General features: G+C 53.5%; 1 protein-coding gene and 1 long non-coding RNA gene across 6 annotated transcripts; one reads left to right on the forward strand and one right to left on the reverse strand.

Annotated features, from left to right (window-relative positions):
- Nucleotides 1–2: 2 nt before the first annotated feature.
- Nucleotides 3–23,765, reverse strand: SMARCA4 (SWI/SNF related, matrix associated, actin dependent regulator of chromatin, subfamily a, member 4). Of its 5 annotated transcripts, none has more exons than XM_066207658.1 (36): nt 23,693–23,763; nt 22,328–22,381; nt 20,208–20,426; nt 19,445–19,577; nt 18,737–19,111; nt 18,093–18,191; nt 17,277–17,517; nt 16,721–16,847; nt 16,454–16,627; nt 16,004–16,177; nt 15,666–15,833; nt 15,305–15,355; nt 14,972–15,102; nt 14,625–14,682; nt 13,973–14,091; nt 13,269–13,419; nt 12,689–12,852; nt 12,532–12,598; nt 12,183–12,293; nt 11,190–11,432; nt 10,541–10,654; nt 10,065–10,172; nt 9,538–9,624; nt 9,127–9,173; nt 8,761–8,927; nt 7,241–7,404; nt 5,696–5,923; nt 5,404–5,490; nt 4,028–4,105; nt 2,569–2,787; nt 1,992–2,242; nt 1,696–1,801; nt 1,518–1,619; nt 1,237–1,369; nt 1,008–1,147; nt 3–644 (listed from the first exon to the last, which is right to left on the reverse strand). In XM_066207658.1, the coding sequence occupies exons 3-36, from the start codon at nt 20,385–20,387 to the stop codon at nt 612–614; spliced, it is 4,830 nt and encodes a 1,609-aa protein (XP_066063755.1). In that variant the 5' UTR covers nt 20,388–20,426; nt 22,328–22,381; nt 23,693–23,763; the 3' UTR covers nt 3–611. The 5 variants fall into 5 exon arrangements, with proteins under 5 accessions (XP_066063755.1, XP_066063754.1, XP_066063758.1 ...); XM_066207657.1 differs by having other exon boundaries at nt 1,696–1,804; XM_066207661.1 differs by lacking the exon at nt 1,518–1,619 and having other exon boundaries at nt 1,696–1,804; nt 23,693–23,765.
- Nucleotides 11,511–13,275, forward strand: LOC136304061 (uncharacterized). The gene is made up of 3 exons (XR_010724365.1): nt 11,511–11,705; nt 12,124–12,317; nt 13,120–13,275. It is a non-coding gene; the product is annotated as an uncharacterized lncRNA (long non-coding RNA).

Here is a 23,765-nt window from a genome sequence, read left to right on the forward strand (position 1 = left end):
GCTCCTGTTGGATTAATTTATTAATTAATTATCGACTGCTGGGAATCCAGGGACAGCGACAACGCAGGGGGGCGGGACTGGGAGCGACTGGGAAGATCCCAGGGGATGGAGGGTGGTCTGAGAGAACCTGGGACCACCCAGGATGATCCAGATTGGGACCACTCAGGACAGGCTGGGATGATCCAGGACAATCCAAGGACAACCTGGGTTGATCTCAGATGATCCAGGAGGAGACCTAAGACCACCCAGGACGGTCTGAAGCACCCTGGACAATCTAGGACCATCTGAATCTGGGACAGTCCAGGACCACTTGGGATGGTCCATGAGAACTTGGGACAATCTGGATCTGGGAGGAACAGGGACAACTTGGGACCATCTGAAACAACCTGGGTAAGCCCAGTGGAACCATCCAGGATGATCCAGGAGCTCTGATGGCTGTGGCAGTGCTGGTTCTGGTATAAATACGGACAAGGTTGGATGTGGGTTTTTTTGGGATTTTCAGGATTTTGGGACTTCTGGTGTCGCTGCCGTTGGAGCTACAGGGGAGAATGGGGGTGGGGGTCAGGGGACTCTGGGGTTTCGCAGAATTCTGGAGCTGTGGAATGTTGGGGTCAGTCATCCTCGGTGCCACTGCCGGAGCGATCCTGGAAAGGGGGCAAAAGGGGTGAGGAACTGGAAGCCAGGATGAGGGTATTCAGGACAGGATCTGGGAGTCAGGCCATAGATATGGGATTGAGATGAGGCACTTCGGGGTTCAGCTCAAGATGTGCAGTCAGGATGACAGATTTGGGCATCATTGCCATGATCTGGGGGGTTCAGCCCAGGATTTGGAGGTCAGAATGAGGGATTCAGGGTCATTCCCAGGATTTGGGATTACGGCCAGGATCCAAGGTCTCTCCTGGGATTTGGGGAATTCAGCCCACGATTCAGGGTAAGGGTGAAGGATCAGGGGTCACTCCCTGGATTTGGGAGTCTCGGGATCCAGTGCCATTCCCAGATTCCCTCACCTCCTCCTGCTCGTCCTCGCTCTCGTCGTCACTCAGGAGGGGTTTGGGGCGGCCCCCCCGCGCTCCCCGGCGCCGGCCCTTCCCACGCTCTGGAACCTTCTCCTTTCGGCCCAGACGGATCTTCACCTTCACCGAGCGGGCTGGGGAGAATCCAGACCCTCCAAATTATCCTGACCCTCCATTCGGATCCATCCTCTCCCCTCCTACCTTCTCCCCTTCCCACACCTACCCTCAGACTCGGATCCTTCCTCCTCTCCCTCCTCCTCCTCCTCGCTCTCCTCTCCATCGCTTTCCTCCTCCTTTTCCACCTTCTGCCGGACACTGGTGAACACGGACTGGAGCACAATTGAATCCTCATAGATCTGGGGGAAAACAGGGCATTCCAGGTCATTCCTGAACATTCCCGGTCACTCCATCGTGGCTGTTATTCCAAGCCGTTCCAGGCTCTTTCTGGCCCTTCCCAGGTGCCATTCCTGGTTATGCCAGGAGCCCTTTCCTGGTTTTCCATACCAGGGACCCCTCCAGGTTGAAGGTCTGGGCGTTCTGGCACAGCAGCATCACGTCCTTCTCCAGGTCGTTGAGGCTCCGGTACTTGTGGTTTCGGATCCGCTCCTGGGAGCAGGAAAAGGGATGAGGGGGGGGGGGGCCCAGGGGGTGGATTCCAGTGGATCCCGACAGATCCTGGTACCTTGATCTTTTTGAAGTCCACAGGTTTCCGGATGAGCTCGTAGTATTCTGGCAGCTCCTTGCGGGACGGGAGCTGGATGAAAACCTCGCTCAGCTGCCGCCCGCTGCTGCTGCGGGGGGGAACAACGGGCATGAGGGGTGGCCATCCTCATTCTTCCCATCCTGTCCCATCCCATCCCCTCTGATCTTTATCCTCTCAGAGCCATGTTGTGTCACCCATGGGAACACGGTTCCCTGGGAATGCCTGGGAGTGCCAGGAACACCAGGGACCCCCCAGCAGCACCCGGCCCCCCTCACCTGTCCTTGTACTTGATGACAGCATCCACGATTTTCCGCATTTTCCGGGTGAGGGGGGGCGGATTTGGGGATAGTTTTTCAGCCGGAGGCCGCCCCCGCTTCTTCTGCTTCCGGCTCTCTTCGTCCTTGTCCCGGCTCCGGGCACTTGGGGGGGGGCCTGCGGGACCCTCGGGCTCCCGCTTCCGCTTCCGAGAGGATTTCTTCTGCCGGACTTCCTCCTCGATCTCCTCCAGTGTCCCCTCCTCGATGGCCTGCAGGAAATGGGGATGCGAATCCTTGGGATTGGGGATCCACAGGGATGGGGCGGGCCCACAGGGACTGGGAGGTCCTGGAAAGATGGGGATTTCCAAAGGTACCAGGGAGACTTCTGGGGTGTTTTTCTGGGATCTGTGAACCTTTTCCTCGGACTTGTGGACATTTTGCCAGGAGCTGAGAGTGTTTTTCTAAACCCCATGGGCCTTTTCCAGGTCCTGCAGATGTTTTTCCGGGGACCCCGGAGATATTCCAGGACCACAGATCTTTTCCAGCCCCTGCAGGCACATTCCCAGCCCTCCGGGTGGATCTACCCTGGGAATACCTTGAGCCATTGTTTTTCTGTGAGGGAATCACTGTAATCCACTTCCTTGCGGTGCCGGGAGCCGCGGCCAAACATCTTCTCCTCCTCTTCCTCGCAGGTGAGTCGCTCCACCTCGGCATCGTCCTTCAGGATCCAGGACGGGAGCTCGTCCTCCTCCATCAGCCGCGGCTTCCGTTTGGGATTCCGCGCCTCCTCCCTCCGCCGGTCCAGGTCCATGCGCTGCCAGGGCAGAAACGGTCACAGGGGATCTGGGCAGGGGTCACAGGGGTTGGAGGTGGGATGGGGATGAGGGATGGATCCGAAGGGGGATTTTGAGAGCATCGGGGGCATCTGAGGTGGGATGGGATGAAGGGAATGCTGCTGGAGAACAGGGATGGAGGTGCCGTGCCCAGAGCCGGAGGCTGCTTTGGGAACTGGAGGAACTTTGGCCAGAACACATTGTGGGAGTTGAAGGAACCAACTCTGGGAACTGCAAGAGTCTTGGGAACTGGGGCAGGTTTGGGAACTGCAGGAATTACACCATGTGCTAGGGAACTGGGAGCTGGAGGAGCCACACTGGGAGTTGGGGGTGTTTTGGGAATTGGGAGGGGTTTGTGAACTCCCAGAGGAATTGTGGGAACAGCACAGGCTTGTGCAGCCAAAGCATCGGGGAAAGTTTTGGGAACTGAAAAGAGTTTGGGGAATGGGGAGTTTTGGGAATTGGGGGTGTTCTGGCAGCCACCAGCCTCCTGCCCTGCACTCCTCCGTCCAGGTCTGGCATCGCTGGCATTCTGGGCACGGACGCTCCCTGCACACTGGGACAACATCCCTGAGGAGTTCCCCAGACTAGGAATGTTACTGGCATTGGGGCTCCCGTATCAGGACAAGCTCTTGCTCTTCATCCCCCTCCCATCCCTGCGCTGCAGAAATTTTGGATAGGAACATGGCTTTTTTCCACACTCCCGGCCATGTCTCCTCCTCCTCCTGGGGCTCCTGAGCTCATCCTGTAGCAGAGCTGGGAGACTCCAGTCCTCCTTCACTGTCCTCCTCCTGGACACCTCAATTCCACACCCTTCTCCTCCTCCCACTCTTCCTCCCTCATGGAGACGCCTAAGCCCTCTTGCTGCTCCTCTTCCTCCTTTCCTTTTTCCTCTCCCCTGGGGGCTCTTCCTCTCCTCTCTCGCTCTGCTTCCTCCCCCCTTTTTCTTCCTCCTTGTGAGATCTCCCTCCTCTTCCTCAGATCTTCCTCCTCCTCCCCCCTCCGTTTTTCCTCCTCGTGAGATCTTCCTCTTCTAATCCTCCTACCAAGACCCTCATCTCCTGCTCCTCTTCCTCCTCCTCCCCCCCCCACTCCTTCTTCCTCTTCATGAAACCTTTTTCCTATCTCCTCCTCCCCTTCCTAGGGAGATCTTCCCTCTCCCTCATCTTTTCCTCCTCCTCCCGTCCTGCCCTTCCCTCTTCCCCTCCTGCTCTTTCTCACCATGAACAGGTCGAACTCCTCCTCATGCCGGGCGATCATCTGATTCACGGTCTCGTCATCGGGCACCTCGTCCTCCTCCTGGGAAAATCCAAATCCAGGGATTCAGCTGCTGCCCCTGGCGCCTCTGGCGCGGCCCCCCCAAGACCCCTCCGACGCTCACTGGTTTCCCACGGATCGGGGACCTTCCTCAGGGTTCGGGGGCCTTGCGCTCCCCTTTGGATCTTTCGCTGTCGTTTGACCCCATCTTGGGGCACTTCAGGCTCGTTTTGGTCATTTTTTGGGTGATTTCAATGGGTTTTTTTGCTTGTTTTTGGGTGGTTTCACTGTGTTCTGCTTGGTTTTAGGCCATTCCTGTGTTTTTGTTCATTTTGGGGTGTTTTAATATTTATTTGCTCATTTTTTGGCACTTCAACTCATTTCAGGGTGGTTCTAGCTCAGCTAAAACCATTTTTAGCTGGTTTTTCAAGGTTTCTGTGTTGTTTTCCTCTTTTCAGGGTGGTTTTAGGTGGTTTTTAGTTCATTTTGAGGGGGTTTCAGTGTGATTTTCTTTTTAAAGTTGTCTCATTTTGAGGCATTTTTATTCATTTTTGCTTTCAGCTCATTTTGGCTTTCAAGCAGTTTCTTCTCATTTTTGGCTCAATTCAGGCCATTTTGAAGTCTTTTGTGGCTGTTTTTGTTCTGTCGTTAGCTGATTTTGCCTGGTTTTGGGCCAGTTTATCTCAGCTGTGGCACTTTCAGGCTGTTTTTAACTCACTTCTGGCAGTTTCAGGCCAGTTTTACCTCACTTTCAGCCCTTTCAGTGAGGTTTTAAATTGCTTTTGGAACTTTCAGGCTGTTTTTTTCTCCCTTTTGGCATTTTCAGCTGGATTTTAACTCATTTTTTGGCTGTTTTCAGGCTGGTTCTAACTCCTTTTTAGCACTTTTGTTCTCATTTTAACTCCCTTCTGGCACTTGCATGCCAGTTTTAGCTCATTTTAGGCTGTCTTCAGGCTGTTTTTTTCCCCAGTTCTGGCACTTTGAGGCCCTTTTCATCTTATTTTTGGCACTTTCAGGCTGGTTTTAAGTAATTTTTGGCTTTTTCAGGCCATCACCATTTTAGCTTTGGCATTTTCAGGCCAGTCCCGACTCACTTTTGGCTGTTTCAGGCCATTTAAATCCCATATCCGGCACTCTCAGGCCGTTTTAATCTCACCGTGGGCCCATCAAGCCATTTCAATCTCATGTCTCGCTCTTCCCAGCCCATTTCTCTCTGGGTTCTGTCCCTCCCTGACCGGCTGGGGCTCCTCACGGGCCGATCCCTGCCTGTGGCGCGGCGGTGCCGGGCAGTGCTGGCGGGAGGATTGAATGGGCAGTGGAGACTGAACGACCCCGCTCACCTTTAGAGGTGCTTCCTCCGACTCAGCGCCCAGGCACAGGGAGGAGGCAGCGTGGGGGAAGCTGCCACTGCCCGCGCTCTGTCTGCTCTGTGGATAAACACAGGGATTCAGTCTCCAGGGCTGTCAATCCGGCGCCTTTGTTCCCGACGCTACTCCCAAAAAATTCCAAACAAGCCGCCATGCTCCTGCTCTGGGGTTGGGTTGTTGTTTTTTTTTTTTTTTTTTTTTTTCCTTCTCTCCTCTCTGACTCCTGACCCCCAAATTCCCACAGGAACTCTGCTCTGGCCCTCACCTCATCCTGCTCCTCGTGCTCCAGGATGGCCTGAAGGAACGCCCGGCGCTCGTGGCTGGAGGATTTCTGGTCGAACATTCCGGCCTGGATCACCTTCTGGTCCACGTTGAGCTTGTACTTGGCAGCCGCCAGGATCTTCTCCTCCACACTGTTGACGGTGCAGAGCCGGAGCACGCGGACCTCGTTCTGCTGCCCGATGCGGTGGGCCCGGTCCTGGGCCTGCAGGTCCTGGGGGAAAGGGGCAGTGTTAGCACCGGGCTCCCAAAAACCGCCCTCTTATCCTCGAAATCCATGAGTGGAGATGTGGGATGAGGCCCGAGGGCATCCAGCGATTCCCAAGGATGACTGGGAGGTGGCAACAAGATCACCAGGACTATGTAAATCCTGTGGGATGGGGCCACGTTGGCCAAAGGGTCCCAAAACCCCTGGTTTTGTCCTCAAAACCTGCAGGGATTCCCAAGGACGATGGGGATGTGACAATGGGATCGTCAGGACTACGTAAGTCCCAAGGGATAGGGCAAGTGTTGCAAGAAGGGTGCCAAAACTTCCTATTTTGTCCTCAAAATCCACAGGGAAGATGTGGGATGAACCCTGAGGGAACTCAGGGAGCACCAGGGATTCAGTAATGGGATTCAGTGGGAAGGGGCAGTGTTGGCCAAGAGGTGCCAGAACTCCATTTTTAGCCTTAACGGGGAAAACATGGGACGCACCCCAAAGGCTCTCAAAGATCCCTAAGGATTATGGGAATTTGGGTAATGGGATTGTTGGGACCACGTAGGTCCTGGAAGAAATGGCCACACTGGCAAGAGGTGCCAAAAAAGCTGGCTTTAACCTCAAATAAACCATGGGACAGATGTGGGATGCACCATGAGGAGTTCAGAGAGCCCCAAGGATTGCCAGGGCCCCAGTAAGAAGATTTCTGTGGGAAGGAGCAGCATTAGATGAGGGGTCCCAAAAACCCCGTTTTTATCCTCAAAGACACAGGACATGCCACAGCAATCCCAGAGGATTATGGGAATCCCAGAATGGGATCATTGGTTGCTCTTTCCTTCTGAAACAGAGGGTGCAGGGAAAACGCAGAGGCAGCACTGGGATTTGGGGTGGCGCTCCAGGAAAGCACCAGTGGGGCTCAGAGAATTAAAGAAATCCAACCCCAAGGCTCCTATTTGGGTCAGTTGATTTTGGGGTTGGTTCATTGGGTTTAGGGTCAGATCACGGATGCTGACTGGTTCTATCTTTGGTTAAATTATACATCAGTCGGTTGGGTTTTGGGTCAGTCAGTTGATTTGGGGTTGTTGGCTTTTAGGTTGCTCTCTGGGTCAGTCAGTAGGTTTTTAGGTTGGTCAGTTGGGTTTTGGGTTGATCTTTGTGTCAGTCAGTGGTTTTTGAGTCAGTTGGTTTTGGGTTGATTTTCAGGTCAATGGATTGGGATTTGGGTGTTTCTTTGGATCAACGGACCGATTTTTAAGTTGATTTTTGGGTCAGTTTTTGATTCCATGTATCCATTTAGGGGCCGGTCTCTGGGTAGGTGGGTCCTGGCCGTACCTGGTGTGGGTTCCAGTCGCTGTCAAAGATGATGACAGTGTCGGCCGACTGGAGGTTGAGGCCCAGGCCCCCGGCCCGCGTGCTCAGCAGGAAGATGAAATACTCAGAGCCTGGCTCGTTGAAGGTCTTCAGCAACATTCCCCGGTCCTCTGCCTTCGTGGTCCCTGGAATCCCACACAGGTGTCATTCCTGCCACCCAGCACTGGAGCCAGAGGTGCAGGGGGTCCAGAGAGTGGTTTCATTGGGAATGGGGAGCCCTTTCCCCCTGGGACAGGGGTCCCATGTACGGTTGGGCTGATTTTGGTAGAAAGAGTGGAAAAAGGAGTGGATCCTGCTCTGAGATGGGGTGGGAGGTCTCCCAGAAGTTGGGATTGCAGCAGCCAGAATTACAGCGGTGTTGAGGGGATTTTGGGGCCGTTTTCAGAGATATGCGGGGGCCGTGAGTCACATTTTGCGCTCTTAAGCCACGTTCACTTCAGAATCATGGATGGATTTGGGTTGGAAGGGACCTTAGAGCCCACCCTGTTCCAACTCAACCCTGCAATCCAACCAATTAATCCATATTTGTTTTAGTCACATGGGAGTCCCCAGGGCCCTCCCCCAGCCCAACAGGATGCCGGGATTAATCAGGAGCTTAGCTGGAATAAATGGGAAAAACAGCAGCAGGCAATGAGGACATGATGCCTTGATATCCATCTTTGACATCTTGATATCATTCTCGACATCGATATTTGACATCAGCCTTCTAAAATGTGATACAATCTTCAACACCTTAACATCAAAACTTAAAAACACTGATACCAAGCTCTGATATCTTGATATCAGTCTTGATAGAAAACTTGATCTTGATATCTTTAATGCTGATCTTGATACAAACCTTGATATTGATCTTTTTATTGGTATTCTCAATATCAATGTCTCGATATACATCTTGCAATCTGGATATCAAGATACTGGTCTTGAAACCTTGATGTCGAACTTGATATCAATCTCAATGTCTTTGATGTTGATCTCGACATAAATACTCAATATCAATCTTGCTATATCAATGTCTTGATATTGACCTTGCAATCTAGATATCGAGATATTGATATTTGAAATCCCGATGCCAACCTTGATATAAACCTAGATATCAACCTAACTATCGATGTCTCAATATCACTGTCTCAATATTGATCACAAAATCTGGACATCAAGACATCGATCTTCATATTAATTAATATCTCCCTTTCTCTCTTGATATCTGTTTTGACACATTGAAATTTATCTCCGTAAATTCACATCTATTTTGGTATCTTTACAGCTTTACTTCGAGATTTATCTTTGTATCTTGATGGTTTTATATTTTTGTATCTTGATATTCCTCAGCATCTTTCTGTCCAGCCCAATAATCTTCATTTCCTTACATCTCAGTATCTTTCTCAATGTCTTGACCTTGAGCTCCACCTTGATCAGGGCACCCACTGTTCCCCCACCCCCTGGGGGCACCACTGACCCCCCACCCCACCAGGGGCACTCACCATCCAGCCTGAGGTATTTAAAGCCACGGTAAGCAAAATAATCTTCCATGATGGTCATAAGGGAGGTCATCTGGCAGAAGAGCAGCACCTTGTGGTTGGTGGCCCGGAGCTTGGGCAGGATCCGGTCCAGGAGCTCGAACTTCCCAGAGGCACGGTATAAATCCAGCCTGGGACGGATAAAAATGGGCACAGTGAGAAGAAAACCAAGATTCGGGGCCAAAAAAGTGGTGCCTCCCCCTCGCTGGGATCATCTGGCTGCCGGGGAAGGGGGGGGGGGAGGGTGGTTCAGCCTCCATCCCTAGGAAATTGTTTGAGAATGTAAATCCACAAATTTCTCCACTGCTAATCCCAAAATTCGTGACTCACCCCTGCACGATCCCGCCTGTGAACCCCAAGTGCTCCGAGAAGGATTCCTGAAATCGAGAGGAGAAATAGTGTCAGAAACCAGCACAAACTGGCCAAAAAAATCTGGAGCTGCCTTGATGAGCCAAGCCCTGCTCCCTTCCCCAGTTCTCTCAGGAAGCTGGTAAGGGAATGGATCGGTTTGGGTGGAAAACAGTGATGGAATATGGGTGGGCCCAAAGACCTGATCCTTGTTGAGTTTAGCTCTGGGTTTATCCCTGGTTTTGGTTGATCCCGGTTTTGTTGTAAACCCTGTTGGGTTTATCCCTTTCTTTTTGGTTCATCCCTGGCTTTACTGGGTTTAACCCTGCGGGGTTTATGCCTTTTTGGGTTCACCCCCCTGGATTTATCCCCATTTCCGCACGTCGGCCTCACCTCGATGTGCTGGAACATGTAGGGGTGGTTGCAGATCTTGCGCAGCTGCATGATTGTGTTCATCAGCGTCTTCGTGCCACCTTTCCCCTGCCAGGAACAATCCAAGAGGTTAAAAACCCAGATTACTCCTGGGTTCCATCTTCATTTGCCAGTCCAGCATTTCCAGGAACGTTTGGGAACATCGACTGGGAGTTCACAGCCCTGAAAATGGGGCTCAGAGACATTAAAATAAATTCAAGATTTTAAGAAATCTCCAAGCCCCCTCAAGGCGAGGCCACTCCTACCTGGCTGTTTTGGGGGAATGGAGCTGGAAAACAGGGAAATCTCCCACCCCCAGCTTTTAGCCGGGATCAAAGTGTCTTTTTCTAATTATTTTGTGGTTTTGTTCTCCTCACAGACCCACTGATGGCTTTGAGGAGCCTCCACGGATCACCCAAATATGTTGGGGGCCCAAACTCAACCCACCCTGCAGCAGAGACAAACCCACCCATACTCAGCATTCCCAGCACCGATTCCCAAATCCAGACCTTCTTGTCCTTCTCGGAGCCGTCAGTGAGGAGAACACCCTTGGCCTGCATGTGCCGGTACAGGACCCGCTGCAGCGCCGACATATCGCACTTGATCACATACTCGACCTGCCAGGAGCCAATGGGGAGTCACACCTAGCCCCTCTGGGAAACCACCAATTCCCAGAGGGATCAAACTGCAGTGGGATGAAACTCCACCTGCGCATTCCAGGATGGGGAAGGGCAGCATGGAGACCCCACCAAGTGTAGTCCAGGATGGGGAAGATCGGGATGGACCCCAAAGTCCCACTCTAAGAACTCCCTGAGCCCCCAGTTTCCAGAAGGATCAACCCAAACACCAGTTCAACCCAACCCAGAAATGATCCTGGAGCAGGATGAAGCTCCATGTGCATATCCCAGGATGGACAAGAGCAGGATGGATGCCCCTCAAGTCATATCCTGGGATGGGGAAAGGTGAGGGGACCCTCCAGCGTCACCTTTTCCGGGAGCTGAGCTTCCACCTCCTTCTTGAGTCGCCGGAGCAGGAAGGGCCGGAGCACTTTGTGCAGGCGGCGGATAATAAGGATTGTCTCCTCCTCGTTCAGGTCCACCTGGCCAGGGAAAGGAATTGTCACCAGGAACAGGAATTGTCATCAGAAACAGAATTGGATGGCCCAAACACCCCAAAACACCAGGCCCCTCTGCTCCAAGAAGCCCCTGACCCTCAAGTCCTAGCGGGATCGACCAAATTGCCTGCTCGACCCAAGAGCATCTGGAGTGGGATGAAGCTCCACGGACGTATCCCAGGATGGGGGAGGGCAGGGAATTGTCACCAGGGAAGGAAATTGTCATCCCGAGAAGGGAACGGAGCCCTCAATGGTGACACTGAGCCACCTCCAAGGATGCTCCCAACCCCTCCGGAGCCATTAAGAGTGACACTAAGCCATGTCCCACAGCTTCAGAGTCAATTCTGTCCCCTCTGGAGCCACGGTGACACCACATCCCATCGTTCCAGAGCCACTTTCAACTTCTCCAGATCCATTACAGTGATCCCAGAGCTCCAGGGACGCTTTTGACCCCTCTCTATCTATTAACATCAACCCCAAGCCCGTCCCCACCCACTCCTGCATTTCCCATTTCCTGTACCTTCTCCCCAGTCATGGCAAATGGTGCGTTGAACCACTGCTCAAAGGTGCTGCAGCTCTTGAAGATGGTTGGGAGCAGGAAGTTGAGGAGTGCCCAGAGCTCCGGGAGCTTGTTCTGGAGTGGGGTCCCAGTGAGGAGCAGCCGCCGTGGGGCCACATAGTGGGTGTTGAGCACCTGCGTCAGTTTGCAGTGGTGGTTCTTCATCCGGTGCCCCTCATCCACGATCATGTACTTCCAGCGGATCTGTGGGAGAGGGAAGGGCAGGGATGGTGGGAAACTAGGTAGCGTGGATGTGCCTGGAACAGCCCGCAATGGCTCTGTGATGCTGGAGCAGCTCAAAGAGGCTCTGAGAGCGAAATATGCTGGCAGTGTCCCCCCACACCAGGAGAGATCCGCACTGGGATGGGAAACCAGGGGATCCCTGCCAGCATGGTGGATCCCTGTACTGCCAGGGTCTGGACACACCCAGAGCATCCCAACACATCAGAAGAGACGCACACTGGGATGAGAATCCAGGTGATTCACACCAAGATGGGAATCCAGGGGATCCCTGCCAGGATGAGTGATCCCATTTCCACTGAGGAGGAGGCCCTAAGCCCTCAATCCCCAATTTTGGGATTTGGAGCATTAACCAAGTGTTGTTCCATTGGCACAACGCTTTGCCCCACTTATCCTCCCCCCACAGCCATGGATCTGAACCCCTTGGCAACAAGAGTCTTGTAGGGAACCAATTAATACTAATTATCCAAGGAGTTTTTCATAAAAAGGGAACCATGCATCTGATAGAGGATAGGATATGTCACCAAAAATTGGGAGCAGGAATACAAGCTCAGGAAAAAGCCTCAGCTTTTTTCTTCTCACCTTCCTACAGAGGCTCCAGGGAATAAAATACCAGGTTTTAGTATAAACAAAGCAGGGATTTTCCTGTTTGCAGCATACGTGATCCCGGCGAGATTGGGAAAACCTCCGGGGTCCAGTGCTTCCCAGCCTCACCTTGGCCAGGATGTGCTTGTCCTTGATGATGTACTCGTACGTTGTGAGCAGAACGTTGAATTTTCCACTCCGGAGCTGTGGGACGAAGGCGCGTCGTGCCGCTGGAGAGCCCTGGAGGGAGAATTCCAATGTCAGGTGAGGAGGGAATTCCCAGAAGAGGGGGTAGAATAGGCTGTTAACTGCAGGGAACAGCAAAGTGAGGAAGTCTGGGAGTTCCTGCTGCTGAGGAACAATCAAAAATGGGATTGCATGGATTTGGAGCTGGGACCCAGTGCAGCTTCCTCAGCATAATGGTAACAGAGCGGGAAGAAGAAAATGGAAGCTGGAATCCAAGGAATGTGGCACCTACCTTGTAGGAGACCTTGACTACGGAAGGAGCCCATTTGTCAAACTCGTAGGCCCAGTTGGACAAAGTCCTGGGGGAAAGACATGGAAAGGGTGGGAATCTGGGAACGTGGGGCTGGAGCGGCAGCTGGGTGAGATTTCCCAGGCACTTGGGTACTCACGAGAGCGGGACGATGATGAGGAAGGGGCCGTTGATCCGCTTGTGCTCCATGAGGTACGTGATGAGGGCGATGGTCTGGATGGTTTTCCCCAATCCCATCTCATCTGCCAGGATCCCATTGAGGTTGTTGTTGTACAGGGACACGAGCCATTCCAGGCCTTTGATCTGCAGGAATGTGCATGAAGATGGAAATGGGGGTAGGAGAGCAGCCCCCTCCTGCCTGGGCACATGCAAACAAGCTGGTCACGAGCTTGGGTTAATTAGTCAGAGCCAGTTGAAGGAATTGGGATATTCCATGGATTCACACGGAATGCGACAGGTTTGACTTTCAGCAGGGAGTGAATCCGGCTCAAAATCTCGCTCTGTCTTTGCCTCCTTATCCTGCTCTGGTTTCAGCTCATTATCCCTCTCTGGCTGGTTATTCCTTCCCAGCTCTGGCTCCTTAGCCTGCACCAGCCATTATCCCACCACAGGTCTTGACCCCACACTGCATCCAGCTCCTTATCCCATCATGCCATCTACGGACCACCACAATCTCTGTTACCTCCCCTGGCACCCCCGTATCTCCGACGTTCCCACACCTGGTACTGCTTGAGGACGCCATTGACCATCAGGGCTGACTGCTTGTCCACACGTTCGGTCACAGCGTGAGCCACGGCGTAGTAGGACTGGAGGCCCCGCGCCAGTGCCTGCGACACCCCGTACTCGTCATCCACGTCCTGCTTGGCGTTCCTGCCCAGAAAACCGGGATAATGTGTCATGGCACACCAGGGAACAGGATGAGTGGGGATGAAGAGGGGGAAACACGGTGGGAGGGAATAAATAGGGGGAAACTGAAATAATGAGTAAGGGGAAGGGCCTGGAGGAAAATATGGGATGAACAGGGGGAGAGGGGGGAAATTTGGGGGAAAAACAGGTATAATCAAAGATAGGGTGATCTAGAGATAGAAAAACATGGTTAAGAAGGGGGGATCCCTGTTCCTCATGGGCAGAAATGGGAAAATAAAGGAGGATAAAGAGAGACGATTTGTGGTTTTGGGGTGGCAAAAGGGAGGTTTGAAGGATGATGCTGTTGGGGGAACTCCTGGGAAGCACCGTCAGTCCTGTGTGAGGTGGTTTTCCCACTGAATTTCCGGATAAAATGCCATGTTGTGGCTCATGTTGGGAAGATTTGGAAAAAAAACTGGCTTAGGGGAATGCTGCTCATTGAACCCCACTCCTGGAGCAGGGAACTGATTAGGAATGGTAAGCTGGAACAGAAAAATGGGAAGAGAGAAGGGCTCACTCGATGATGTGTCGGGCATCCACTTCTGAGACATCGTCGCTGTCTGGGTCTGGAATCTTCTTCTTCTCCTCCACAGGTAGCGCTGGCTGTGCCGGCTGTGGCTGCTCCTCTTCCTCCTCCTGCAGGATTCCCAGGAATTCCAGGGAAAACAGGAAAATTCCTTGGCAACACCCTGGGAAGCACCCACCCTCTCCCACCCAAACCTCCCAGAGATGGGAGGCTCCCACAGAAACCTGCCAGTCCCTTTGGAGGCATGCCAGGAATATTCAGGCTGAAAACTGGGGTCTCCAAAAGGGAATTTCCAAGCGCTTCTGGCTGCCCAGTGCTTGTTCAACACATAGATTCCATTTTATCCCACTATTTTATTCAATTTTTATATCTCAGTTTATCCCATTTTTAATGCTTTTTTTCCCTTTTTTATTCCATTCCGATTAATTTTATTCTACTTTACCCTATCAGTTTGTCCCATTTCACCCTATAGCTTATTCTACGTTATCCTAGTATTCTGTCTCATCTTAATCTCTGTTATCCTCCTGTTTCGTTCCATTTTATCCCATTTTTTTCTGAGCTGCCAAACAGCCATTAGCAAGGTCAGTTCTTTCCTGTTCTTCCCAGAACGCTCCCAGTGAGAATGTGGCAGGACCCCCCTCACCTCCTCCTCCTCCTCCGAGCCACTCTCCTCGCTGTCGGAGCGTGGAGCCACCTCGTACCTGGGGGGAAAATAGGGGAACAGGGAATTCCAAATGGAATTTGGCTTTGGCGCTCCCAGCTCCCCGTTCCCTCCTGGCTCTTACGTTCCCAGCCTCCAATTTCTTCCCAGCTCCAGCATTTCTAGCTCTCCACTGCCATTCCCACTCCTCCACTCCCACTCCTGACTCCAGCATGCCCAGATTCAGCATTTCCAGTTTCCTACTCCCATTCCCAACCCCAGCATTTCCAGCTCTGCTATTCCCACAGTTGCAGCATTCCCAGCCCCCATTCCTGGGATTCCTGGCATACCCAGGGTTCATTTCCAGCCAGGCCTCGAGCTGCCCGGCCTTGGGAGCATCGGTGCCAGTGAGGATCTTCCCACTCTCCACATGGATCACCTTCACCGGGAGGTCACTCATCTGGCTTGTCTCATCCAGTGGCTGTGGGAGAAGCCGATAGATCGGGATTGGGAATTCTCAGCCCCAAACCCCGCTGAACCCGCTGGGAAACGGGAGGAGGGAGGCTCCTGATGGACCCAGCGGGACATGGCTTGCGCTCCCTGTCCATGGTGGGCTGGAGTGGAAGGATGCCTGTGGTCCCTTCCTGGCCCTCCCAGGATCCGTGGGATAAGCTTGGACTCACCTCCCCATCCGGGCCGATGGCTGGAGCCTGTCCCTCAGCATTCTCTGCCTTCTGTGGGAGCAACAGGACAGGAGGAGAAGAAAGCAGGAGAGGAAGAAGAGGAGGCGTTGAGAGGAGAAGAAAAGGAAAAGGAAAAAGAGAAAGAAAAAAAGGATAGGAAGGAGAAGAAAAAAGGGAAAGAGATGAAGGACGGAAAAGAAGAAAAGGAGAGGAGAAAAGGATAGAGAAAGAGAAGAGAGAAAGGGGAGGGGAGAGAGAAAGGGAGAAGAGGAGGAGGTGGAAGGAGAGGGGAGTCAGCCTGGGCAGTTCAGCCCTGGCACTCCCTCCACGAGCCATTCCTGGAGTCTCTCCTTTCTCCCACCTTCTTCTTTTTCTTCTTCTTCTTCTCCTTGGCCACCTGGGCTGCCTTGTGCTGCCGCACGAGCTCTGTTAGGTTGGCCACGTACTCGTCTGTCTGCTGCAGCAGGTAGGCCAGGCGCTTGTCCTTCTTCTGGTCGATGAGCTTCCGGTAGCCCTCCTCATCCTCTGCCTGCACGGGGTGATCAAGACACTTGGGATCACGCTGACCTCACCCCACACACTCTCGGTGCCCCTCCTCACCCTTAATGAAGACAAAGATCCCGCCACATCCACCCTGATCCCACCCACCCCTCCTGTCTCTCGGCCCGCCTTTTTCCCAGTATCCCGCATCTGGCTCACCATGAGCCGGCGCATCCGCTCCTTCTCGATGCGCTCGTTCTCCTTCTTCTGCTCGCGCTCAGTGTTGGCGTGGTATGTGGCCACCGCCTTGGTCAGCTTCTGGATCTTCCCACTCACGCTCCGGTGGTATTCCTTGAAGTCCTTGGCATGCTGCAGGATGCTGTTGAGATATTCCTGTGGGAACAGCACACAGCTGTCAGATCACAGGGCTCAGTGCGCGGGGACTGCATGGGAAGTTAGAATGGCGGAGCTGGGAGGGATTGCTGGTTATTGGAAGAGAGCAATGGGAACTGGAGAGTCCCAGTGGCCATTGAGAGGTCCCAACAGCCATCACCAAACCCTTAGCCACCATCACGCAGAGTCAACCATCCCCAACCCCCAAACCAGGTGATGACCTCCAAACCTCCAACTCTGTCACCTCTCTACCCTGATTCCCAGCAATCCCCTGACCTGGTGCTTCTGCCGGCGCTTCCGCTCCTGCTCGATCTTCTGCTGCTTCTCCAGCTTCTCTGTGATCCGGGCCTCACGTAATGACTGCCGCTTGCTGCGCTTGTACGCCTTGGCATTGAGCGCCGTCTCCAGCGCCGTGTCCCGCCGCATGCACACCACCACCTCCTGCCGCAGCTGCAATCCCAGGAAAACCGTGTGCCATCAGTCCTTCCTCGGGGTGACCCCGCAATGTTCCTGCTCCCATATCCTGGTTTTCCCAGTGCTCACCTGGCGCTGGAAGTTGAGCAGCCGCAGAGCCTTGAGCTCGATAGTTGCTTTGGTCCGCAGGTCTCCGGCCAAGGAGCCGGGAAGGTTTTCCAGCTCTTGGATGCGGTGGGCGATGCGGGCTTGGAGCCTGCGGAGGAGGGGAAGGGATTTCGGGACAAGTTCAGCTCACTCCCAACCTAGTTCCCATTGGGAAGAGCATAGGAGCAGGGCGAGGGCATTGGGAAGTCACTTCCAGAATCCTGGGATGAGTTTTGGGGACCCCCAAGGGGAACAAGGACATAGCACGGCCAGAGCACGACAAGCGAAGGGCAACGGAGCTAGGGTCAGGAAGAATCTACAAGAAAACATTCTCCTGCCCGTCCCTCTGGACCTGTGGACATTGGGAAGTGGAAAAATAGGATAGGGGGAAGTTGGGGCTGGGAGAAGCCTTAGGAATTCCAAGGAAAATGTCCTCTTGCTCATCCAGAGGGGTCTCGGGAAGAAGGAACATAGGATGTGGGCAGCTAGGACTGTGAGGAAGCCTGGGAATTCCCAGGAAATCCAGGTGGGACCATACCTGTACTCGCGCTCCTGCAGGATCTCAACGGGGTCGAGGCCGCGGGGTTTCTGGATGGGGGTGATCCGGTTCTGTTTGGGATGGATCGGGAGCGCGGGCGGTGCCGGCTGCCCCGGCGAGGGCGGCGGGGGCCCAGGGGATGCCGGCGGCACGGCCGGGGGCACGGGCGAGGGGCGGCCCGCAGGGGGTGGTGGCAGCAGCTTCTGGGGGGCCCCGCCTGGTGCCGCCGCTGACAGTGGCCCTACAGGAACAGATAGTCTGGGAATACCGGCCTGGGCAAAGGCACAGCTTCCCAAGGGGCGTGGATCTCAATTCCCGCAGAAAACCCCAATTATTTGGTCAGAAATTAAGTAAACTCCCCAAATAGGGGAGTTTATACCTGACTCAGAATTAGCTTGTGGACTAACTACAGAGATGTAATGAGAAATTCATCCCAATTCCCTCCAAAACTCCTATTATCTATCTGGAAATCAACCCTAAATCACCAAAAAAGTCCAATTATTTGGCTGGAAATTAACCTCTATTCCCTGCAAAAAACCCAATTATTTCACTGGAAAGCAGCCCCAGATGCCCCAAAACTCCAACTGCTTATGCAAAAATTAACCACAACTCCCTAAAAAACTCCAAATATCTATCTTGGAATGAGCACAGGCATCCCTGCAAAGCTCCAGCATAGAAGTTACACCAGCCATTCACAGAACTCCTGCCCCAATTCCAGGATTTTGACCAGGAACTTCCTCCCATTCCCATCCCCAGAGCATCCCTCGCTCACAGATCTGAGATGAACTCAGAGAAATTTGGTGACCCAGGCCTTACCTTCTGGCCAGGGCTTGGGGGGGCCCCCGGGGGGCTGCCCCGGCATGCCGGGGGGAACTCCTGAGGGTCCGGGAGGGGGCATGTTGGGCCCTCCTATTCCTGGAAATTCCCCCAAATCAGGCAGAAAAGGGGGGGGGAAAAAAAAAAAAAAAAAAGAGGAAAATCCCATGAGGATGCTGACTCCTGGGGGAGAGTCCCAGTGGGAAGGTTGGTCTGCTCTAGCTGAAGATGATGATGATGACCTGCAGGTACAGCCCCCATTCCCCTGCACTGCCAGAGTCTGGATGGATCCGAAGTCCCAACCTCTGGAATGCCCACAGACATAGATGGGAGAAGGGAGAAGAGCAGGAAACCCAAACTGGGGGATACGGGGGCAAACTGGGACCACATGCTTCCCATGGATCATCCAGGATAGAACGGGATGAGGTCCCTTCCCATGGATCCCCTAGGACAGACCTGGGACACACTCTCCGTGACTATCCCAGGACAAGCTCCCCTGGATTTTCCAGGACAATATGAAATGTAATGGGATGAGCTCCCCACAGATCCCTCAGGATGGAATAGGATGAGCTCCTCTTGGATCCCCCAGGACACAACTGCACGAACAGTTCCAAGCCCCCCCCTTCCACCCAGCCCCTCCTCACCATGAGGTCTGGAATACCCGGGTGGCGCTGGCCCCGCTCCGGGTGCTTGTCCCGGGCCCTGCGTGGCACCGGCGGGTGGAGGTAGAGCAGGAATCTGCGGCTGCATCCCAGGCAGCGGCCGCTTTCCCTGGACGGCAACCTGGAGGTGCTCCGGGAGCGGCTGCCCCCGTGCCAGCAGCTTGTAGGCCATGATCTGGGCACGGAGCTGGTGCAGCTGCGCCGCGTTGAACGGGGACGGGCCCCGGCCCAGCGCCGGTGAGTCCGAGCCAGAGCCATCCAGCGCCGCGCCAGAGCCACCCGTAGAGCCGCTGGAGGGGCCGTTGGATGGCACTGGGCTGGAGGCGTGCTCCGAGCTACCCAGAGGGGATGGATAACCTGGCAGGGAACACAGGGATGTACTTGGGAGTGGTACACGGGGTTGAATTCCAAACTGAAATGAGGGATTTATAGCTGAAATCCTTGGAGAGCTGTGTCTGCCCTCAAAATGAAGGATTTCCACCCTAAGCCCCACAGGATTTTATTGTTCCTCCCCCGGAATCCAGCACGTAGACCTGGAAATCCCTTAGAGTGCTACCACAAACCAGGATTTATGCCCTGGTATCCAGGATTTAAGCCTGGAATGACGAAACGCTCCCAGCCTCCCCAAGTCCAGGATTTAGACACGGTTCCTCCCCTCCCTACTATCATGTTTCTTCCCATGCTCCCAACCTTGGGAATGCTGATCCATGGGGCTGGGGGGGGGGCCCATTCCTGCATGCCCCCCCGGCCGCATTCCCATTCCCTTCATCTGCCCGTAGCGCGGATCTTCCGACATTCCCTTCTCGTGCATTGGATCCAGGGGCTGCAGGAGGGAAACATCCCGGGAAATCAGACACCAGCAGAGCATTCCTGGAGGAAATCCTGATGCTTCCAACCCATCCAGCTCACAGAACTCCCAGGGGTTGGAGCTGGAGCTCCATTTCATTATTCCTGGAAATGCCAGATTCCACCTACTCTGGCCACGAAATCCTTCCTGCAGCACAATTTCCTTTTTATCAAAACCCCTTGGATTAGAGGTGAGGAATTGTTGTTAAAGCCCGAAATCCAGGAGGAAAAATTTCTCAATTAATGAGTTAATTAATGGGACTGGAGCAGGGGATTTTCTCATCCCTGAGCTTTTTCAGTGCATTTATAGAGCAGAAGAGTCCAGGAGGCATCTGGAGGGAGGGTGGCATGGGGGGTGAAATAAGGTGGGAAGGGAGAGAAGAGAGGAATGGGAAGGGGGTACAGGTGCAGTTCACAGATTTTAATTAAATCCCTTAGTTACTCCCCTCTTTCCATCTCCTCCTGACGCTGGAGGCAGAGAAGGGATCGTTCCAGCAGTGAGAATTCGCAGAGGTGACAAGGTGGTGGGGGGGAAACACATGAACAGGGATAAATCGCCCACCCAAGCCTGAGGGTTCCTGAGGCCTGGAATGCTGGGATGCCTCACCTTGTGCAGGGGGTGGATGGTGTCCGGGGTGTATCCTGGAGCCGGGAGCGCGTGTCCCGAGTGTCCAGACCCAGGCGAAGGGCCGGGAGAGGGGCCCAGCATAGATCCCGGGGAAGGGCCCGGACCAGGAGAGGGGCCGGGCCGGGGGGTCCCTCCCAGTGGAGGCTCCGGAGTCGCCATCTCACATCAGGAGCTGGGAATGGGCTCCTGGAGCTGCACCTGGAATGGGGGATCCGGGTTAGTTCTGGCAATGAACTGAGGGAGTACCTCAGTGGGAAACACCCTTTGCAATCCATAATCAAGGAAGGAGTGAGAAACCCCCTCCGCAGCGCATGCTCAGGCAGAAGGAATTCACTTCCCAATCCATCCTTGAGGCACCTGGAATGGGAAATCTGCTTTCAAATCTGCTAACCAGGAAAAAGAAGCAAGGAATCCCTTCCCAAATCAAACACTTGGAAACAATGGGAATCCCATTCCCAATCCATGCTCGGAGCAGGAGGGACAGGAAATCTGCTTCCCAACCCATCACAGAGGGATGAGGGATAGGAAACCCCCTTCACAATCCATCACCAAGATCTCAAAAACAGGAAAACCCCTACCCAATCCATTGTTGAGAAATGAGAAAGATGGAATCTGTTTCTGAGTCCATCATCAAGGAACGAGGAATGGGAATGCCCCATCCTGATCCATTCTAGAGGGCTGCAGAGGGATAAGCGCCACTCTTGTACGAGATTTGGGAATTTCTGGTAATTCAGAAGGGCCATGAGGAGTAAGGATGCTCAGCCCAATCTGGGGTTGGTGGGAATGCATTTGCTGGGATGCTGGGAAGCTGCATCCATCCTCCAGTCCCAAAGAGGGAGAGATTCCACCCAAAGCCACTGGAATTCTTATGGGAGATGCTCCTTTTCCAAGCAAATCCCTTCTCTTTCTAGGGAAAAAACCCCGTTTCCAAAAACAAATCCCTTTTCCCGGGCATACCACTCATTTTTCTGCACAGATCCCTTCTTACCCAAAGCAAATTTCTCCTTTTTACAGGCAAAACCCAAAGCAGCTTTTCCTGGAATAATCCTCCTTTCCCATAAAGGAAAGAAAGAACCCAAAAACCCACCGAAAAAAACCCCCCTCTTTCCAAGCAATATGCTCATTTTTCCAGGCCAAACCCCATAAATGCTCCAAAGCAGCACTGAATCCACAGATTCAATAATAACAGAGTCTGTAGGTCAGGAAAATGTCAGACAGACTTCCATGTTTCTGCTTGTTTCCTACTGCTGGAAAACCTGGATTTCAGTACCAGGGCAACAACTCCCAGGACACGGAGCAGCCGTGGAGGAGTGGGGGGAAATGCCCCAAATCCATCAGGAAACTTCCTTGGTAGACCCAGAAGCTCCTTCATCCATAAAAATGTGTTTTCCCACGATATTGCTGCTCCCAGAGCAGCTTCCTAAGAATCCATGTGCATCCCTGGCGTCCCCCAGAAACGTTTTTGGCTTAAAGATCTCAGATTCAAAGGCAGGAAAGCTCAACACCCACAGAACTCCAGGACTGGGAGATTGCTGCCCGGGAATCACCATTCCGAGGGCTCCGACACTCCCCGGAAAAACGGGAAACAGAATCAAACGTGTGCCCAAGGATAGCTTTACCTGATTTTCCCAATTTGGGTTGTTCTGCCACTGCAAAAAACCTCAGATTTCCTAGCAACTCCTTCCCCCTACATGGAGGGATTTATCCCAATTTAAGTCGTTCCAGCCCATGGGAATCTCCTACCTCCCACGGGCAGAGCCGTTCCTGTTCCATCTTCTGACAAGGAAACAGGGATTGACAAAGTGACTTCTCGGGAAAGAGAGGGATTAATTCCTGCTAGATCTGGATGGAGTTCATCCCGGCACAGCTTTCCCAGGAAAATCACCACCATATCAGGGAATGAATTTTTAATTAAGCTCCATTCCTGCTCTTTTCCAGCCCTGGTACCAGCATTCCCTCCCACCCAAAGGAATTTTACACCTAATGCCAAGGAAACCTCTCAATGCCAAGGAAAACATTCCCATAGGATACTACTTCTCAGATCCTGACCGGTGGGGGGGGGGGGGGCAGGGGGCCTTTCCTGAAATTCCGGCACCTACCTACAGGCATGGTAGTCTTCTATGCCTCTGGAGGAAGGAGCTCCTAACACCGGGCTAGGGGGGAAACAGGGAATACCATTATCCAGCAGCACCGGAGCATTAACAGAGCACAAGACTCCTAAAAAATGGCGACTTCCTCACAGATGAGCCCAATTCAGCATACGTTTGGGGAATCTGCCAACCTCCTTGTGAGAAAACACTCAAAAATCCATTTTGAAAACTGCTCTTAAAAATTCCTGGAGGCAGTGGATTCTACCTGCTCCAGTCACAAAAATCATTCCCACAGCATCATTTGATTTTTCCTGGATTGTTTTATTATCCCCCCCCCCCCGATTACAGGTGAGAAACTGTCATTAAATCCTGAAATCCAAGAAGAAAACCCCGGGATTAATGAATCAATTAATGGGGTTGGTGCAAGGAAGGTTTTCCTATTCCTGAGGTTTTTCAGCTCATTTTTGGAGCGGGAGAAACTGGGAGGGATTCGGGGGGCCAGAAAATAAGTCAGGAAGAGGGAAAGGAAATGGGAATGGGCTGCAGGTGCAGCTCTTCTATTTTAATTAAATCGCTTGCTTATACTCCTGTTCCCATCTTCTTGCACCTCCGGAGGAGGAAAACGGGTAATTCCAGCAGTGGGAATTCGCGGAGGTGAAAAGGAGGCGGGGCTGAAACGGAGGATAAATGGATCGGGATAGATCCCTCCCCTACCAAAATCGGGGGTCCTGCTCCGACCTGATCCGCCCCCCGGATTCCTCCAGGAAGGGGCCAAATTCCCAGCAGGAAATTAGAGAGCTCAGCCGAGAGACCTCGAGGACCGCATAACCCTCCCCTCAAAAACGGGGAAAATCGGGTAATTTGGGGGAGGGGAGAGATGGGAAAGGATGGGGAAAAGGGGGTTGGACAAATGGGGGTGAAAATGAGAGGAAAAAAAAGGGATTCCCAAAAGCAGCGCGGGGGGGCGTGACCCGACCGAACTGGGAAGGGCCTCGGTGGGGGGAAGCCCCTCAAGATCGGAAAGATGAGGGGACCCGAGGGGGTTTGGTGCATTCAGGAAGGACAAAGACGAAAACGATCCGGAAGAGGGGAAAGAGATATGTAGGAGGAGAGCGGGATATGGGGGGGAAACGGGGGGGGAGGGGGAGGGGGGGACGGGAAAAGGGGATCTAGGAAATTTGGAAAAAGAGGGTATGAGGGGAATATAGGGGATATATGATGCTGAGGGGGGATCGATCCTGTAGAGGCCAAAGGGGGTGCCGGGAGTCCCCAAGGCCAAGAATCCCGGGCTGAGGTCGCCGCCGGTCCCGAACAAAGGGCCCGTGATCCTCTCGGGCCGCCGTACCCGCCTCGCGCCCCGCCGCCCGGCCTTACCGGGGCCGGGGCCCGTCCCGGAGTCCTGCCCAGAGCTCATCCCGGCCCAATCCCGACACGATTCCGACACCGG

The sequence above is a fragment of the Chamaea fasciata genome, unplaced genomic scaffold (genome assembly GCF_029207755.1).
Source record: "Chamaea fasciata isolate MVZ Bird 193981 ecotype frontalis unplaced genomic scaffold, bChaFas1.0.hap1 SCAF_46, whole genome shotgun sequence".
NCBI classification, from domain to species: Eukaryota; Metazoa; Chordata; class Aves; order Passeriformes; family Sylviidae; genus Chamaea; species Chamaea fasciata.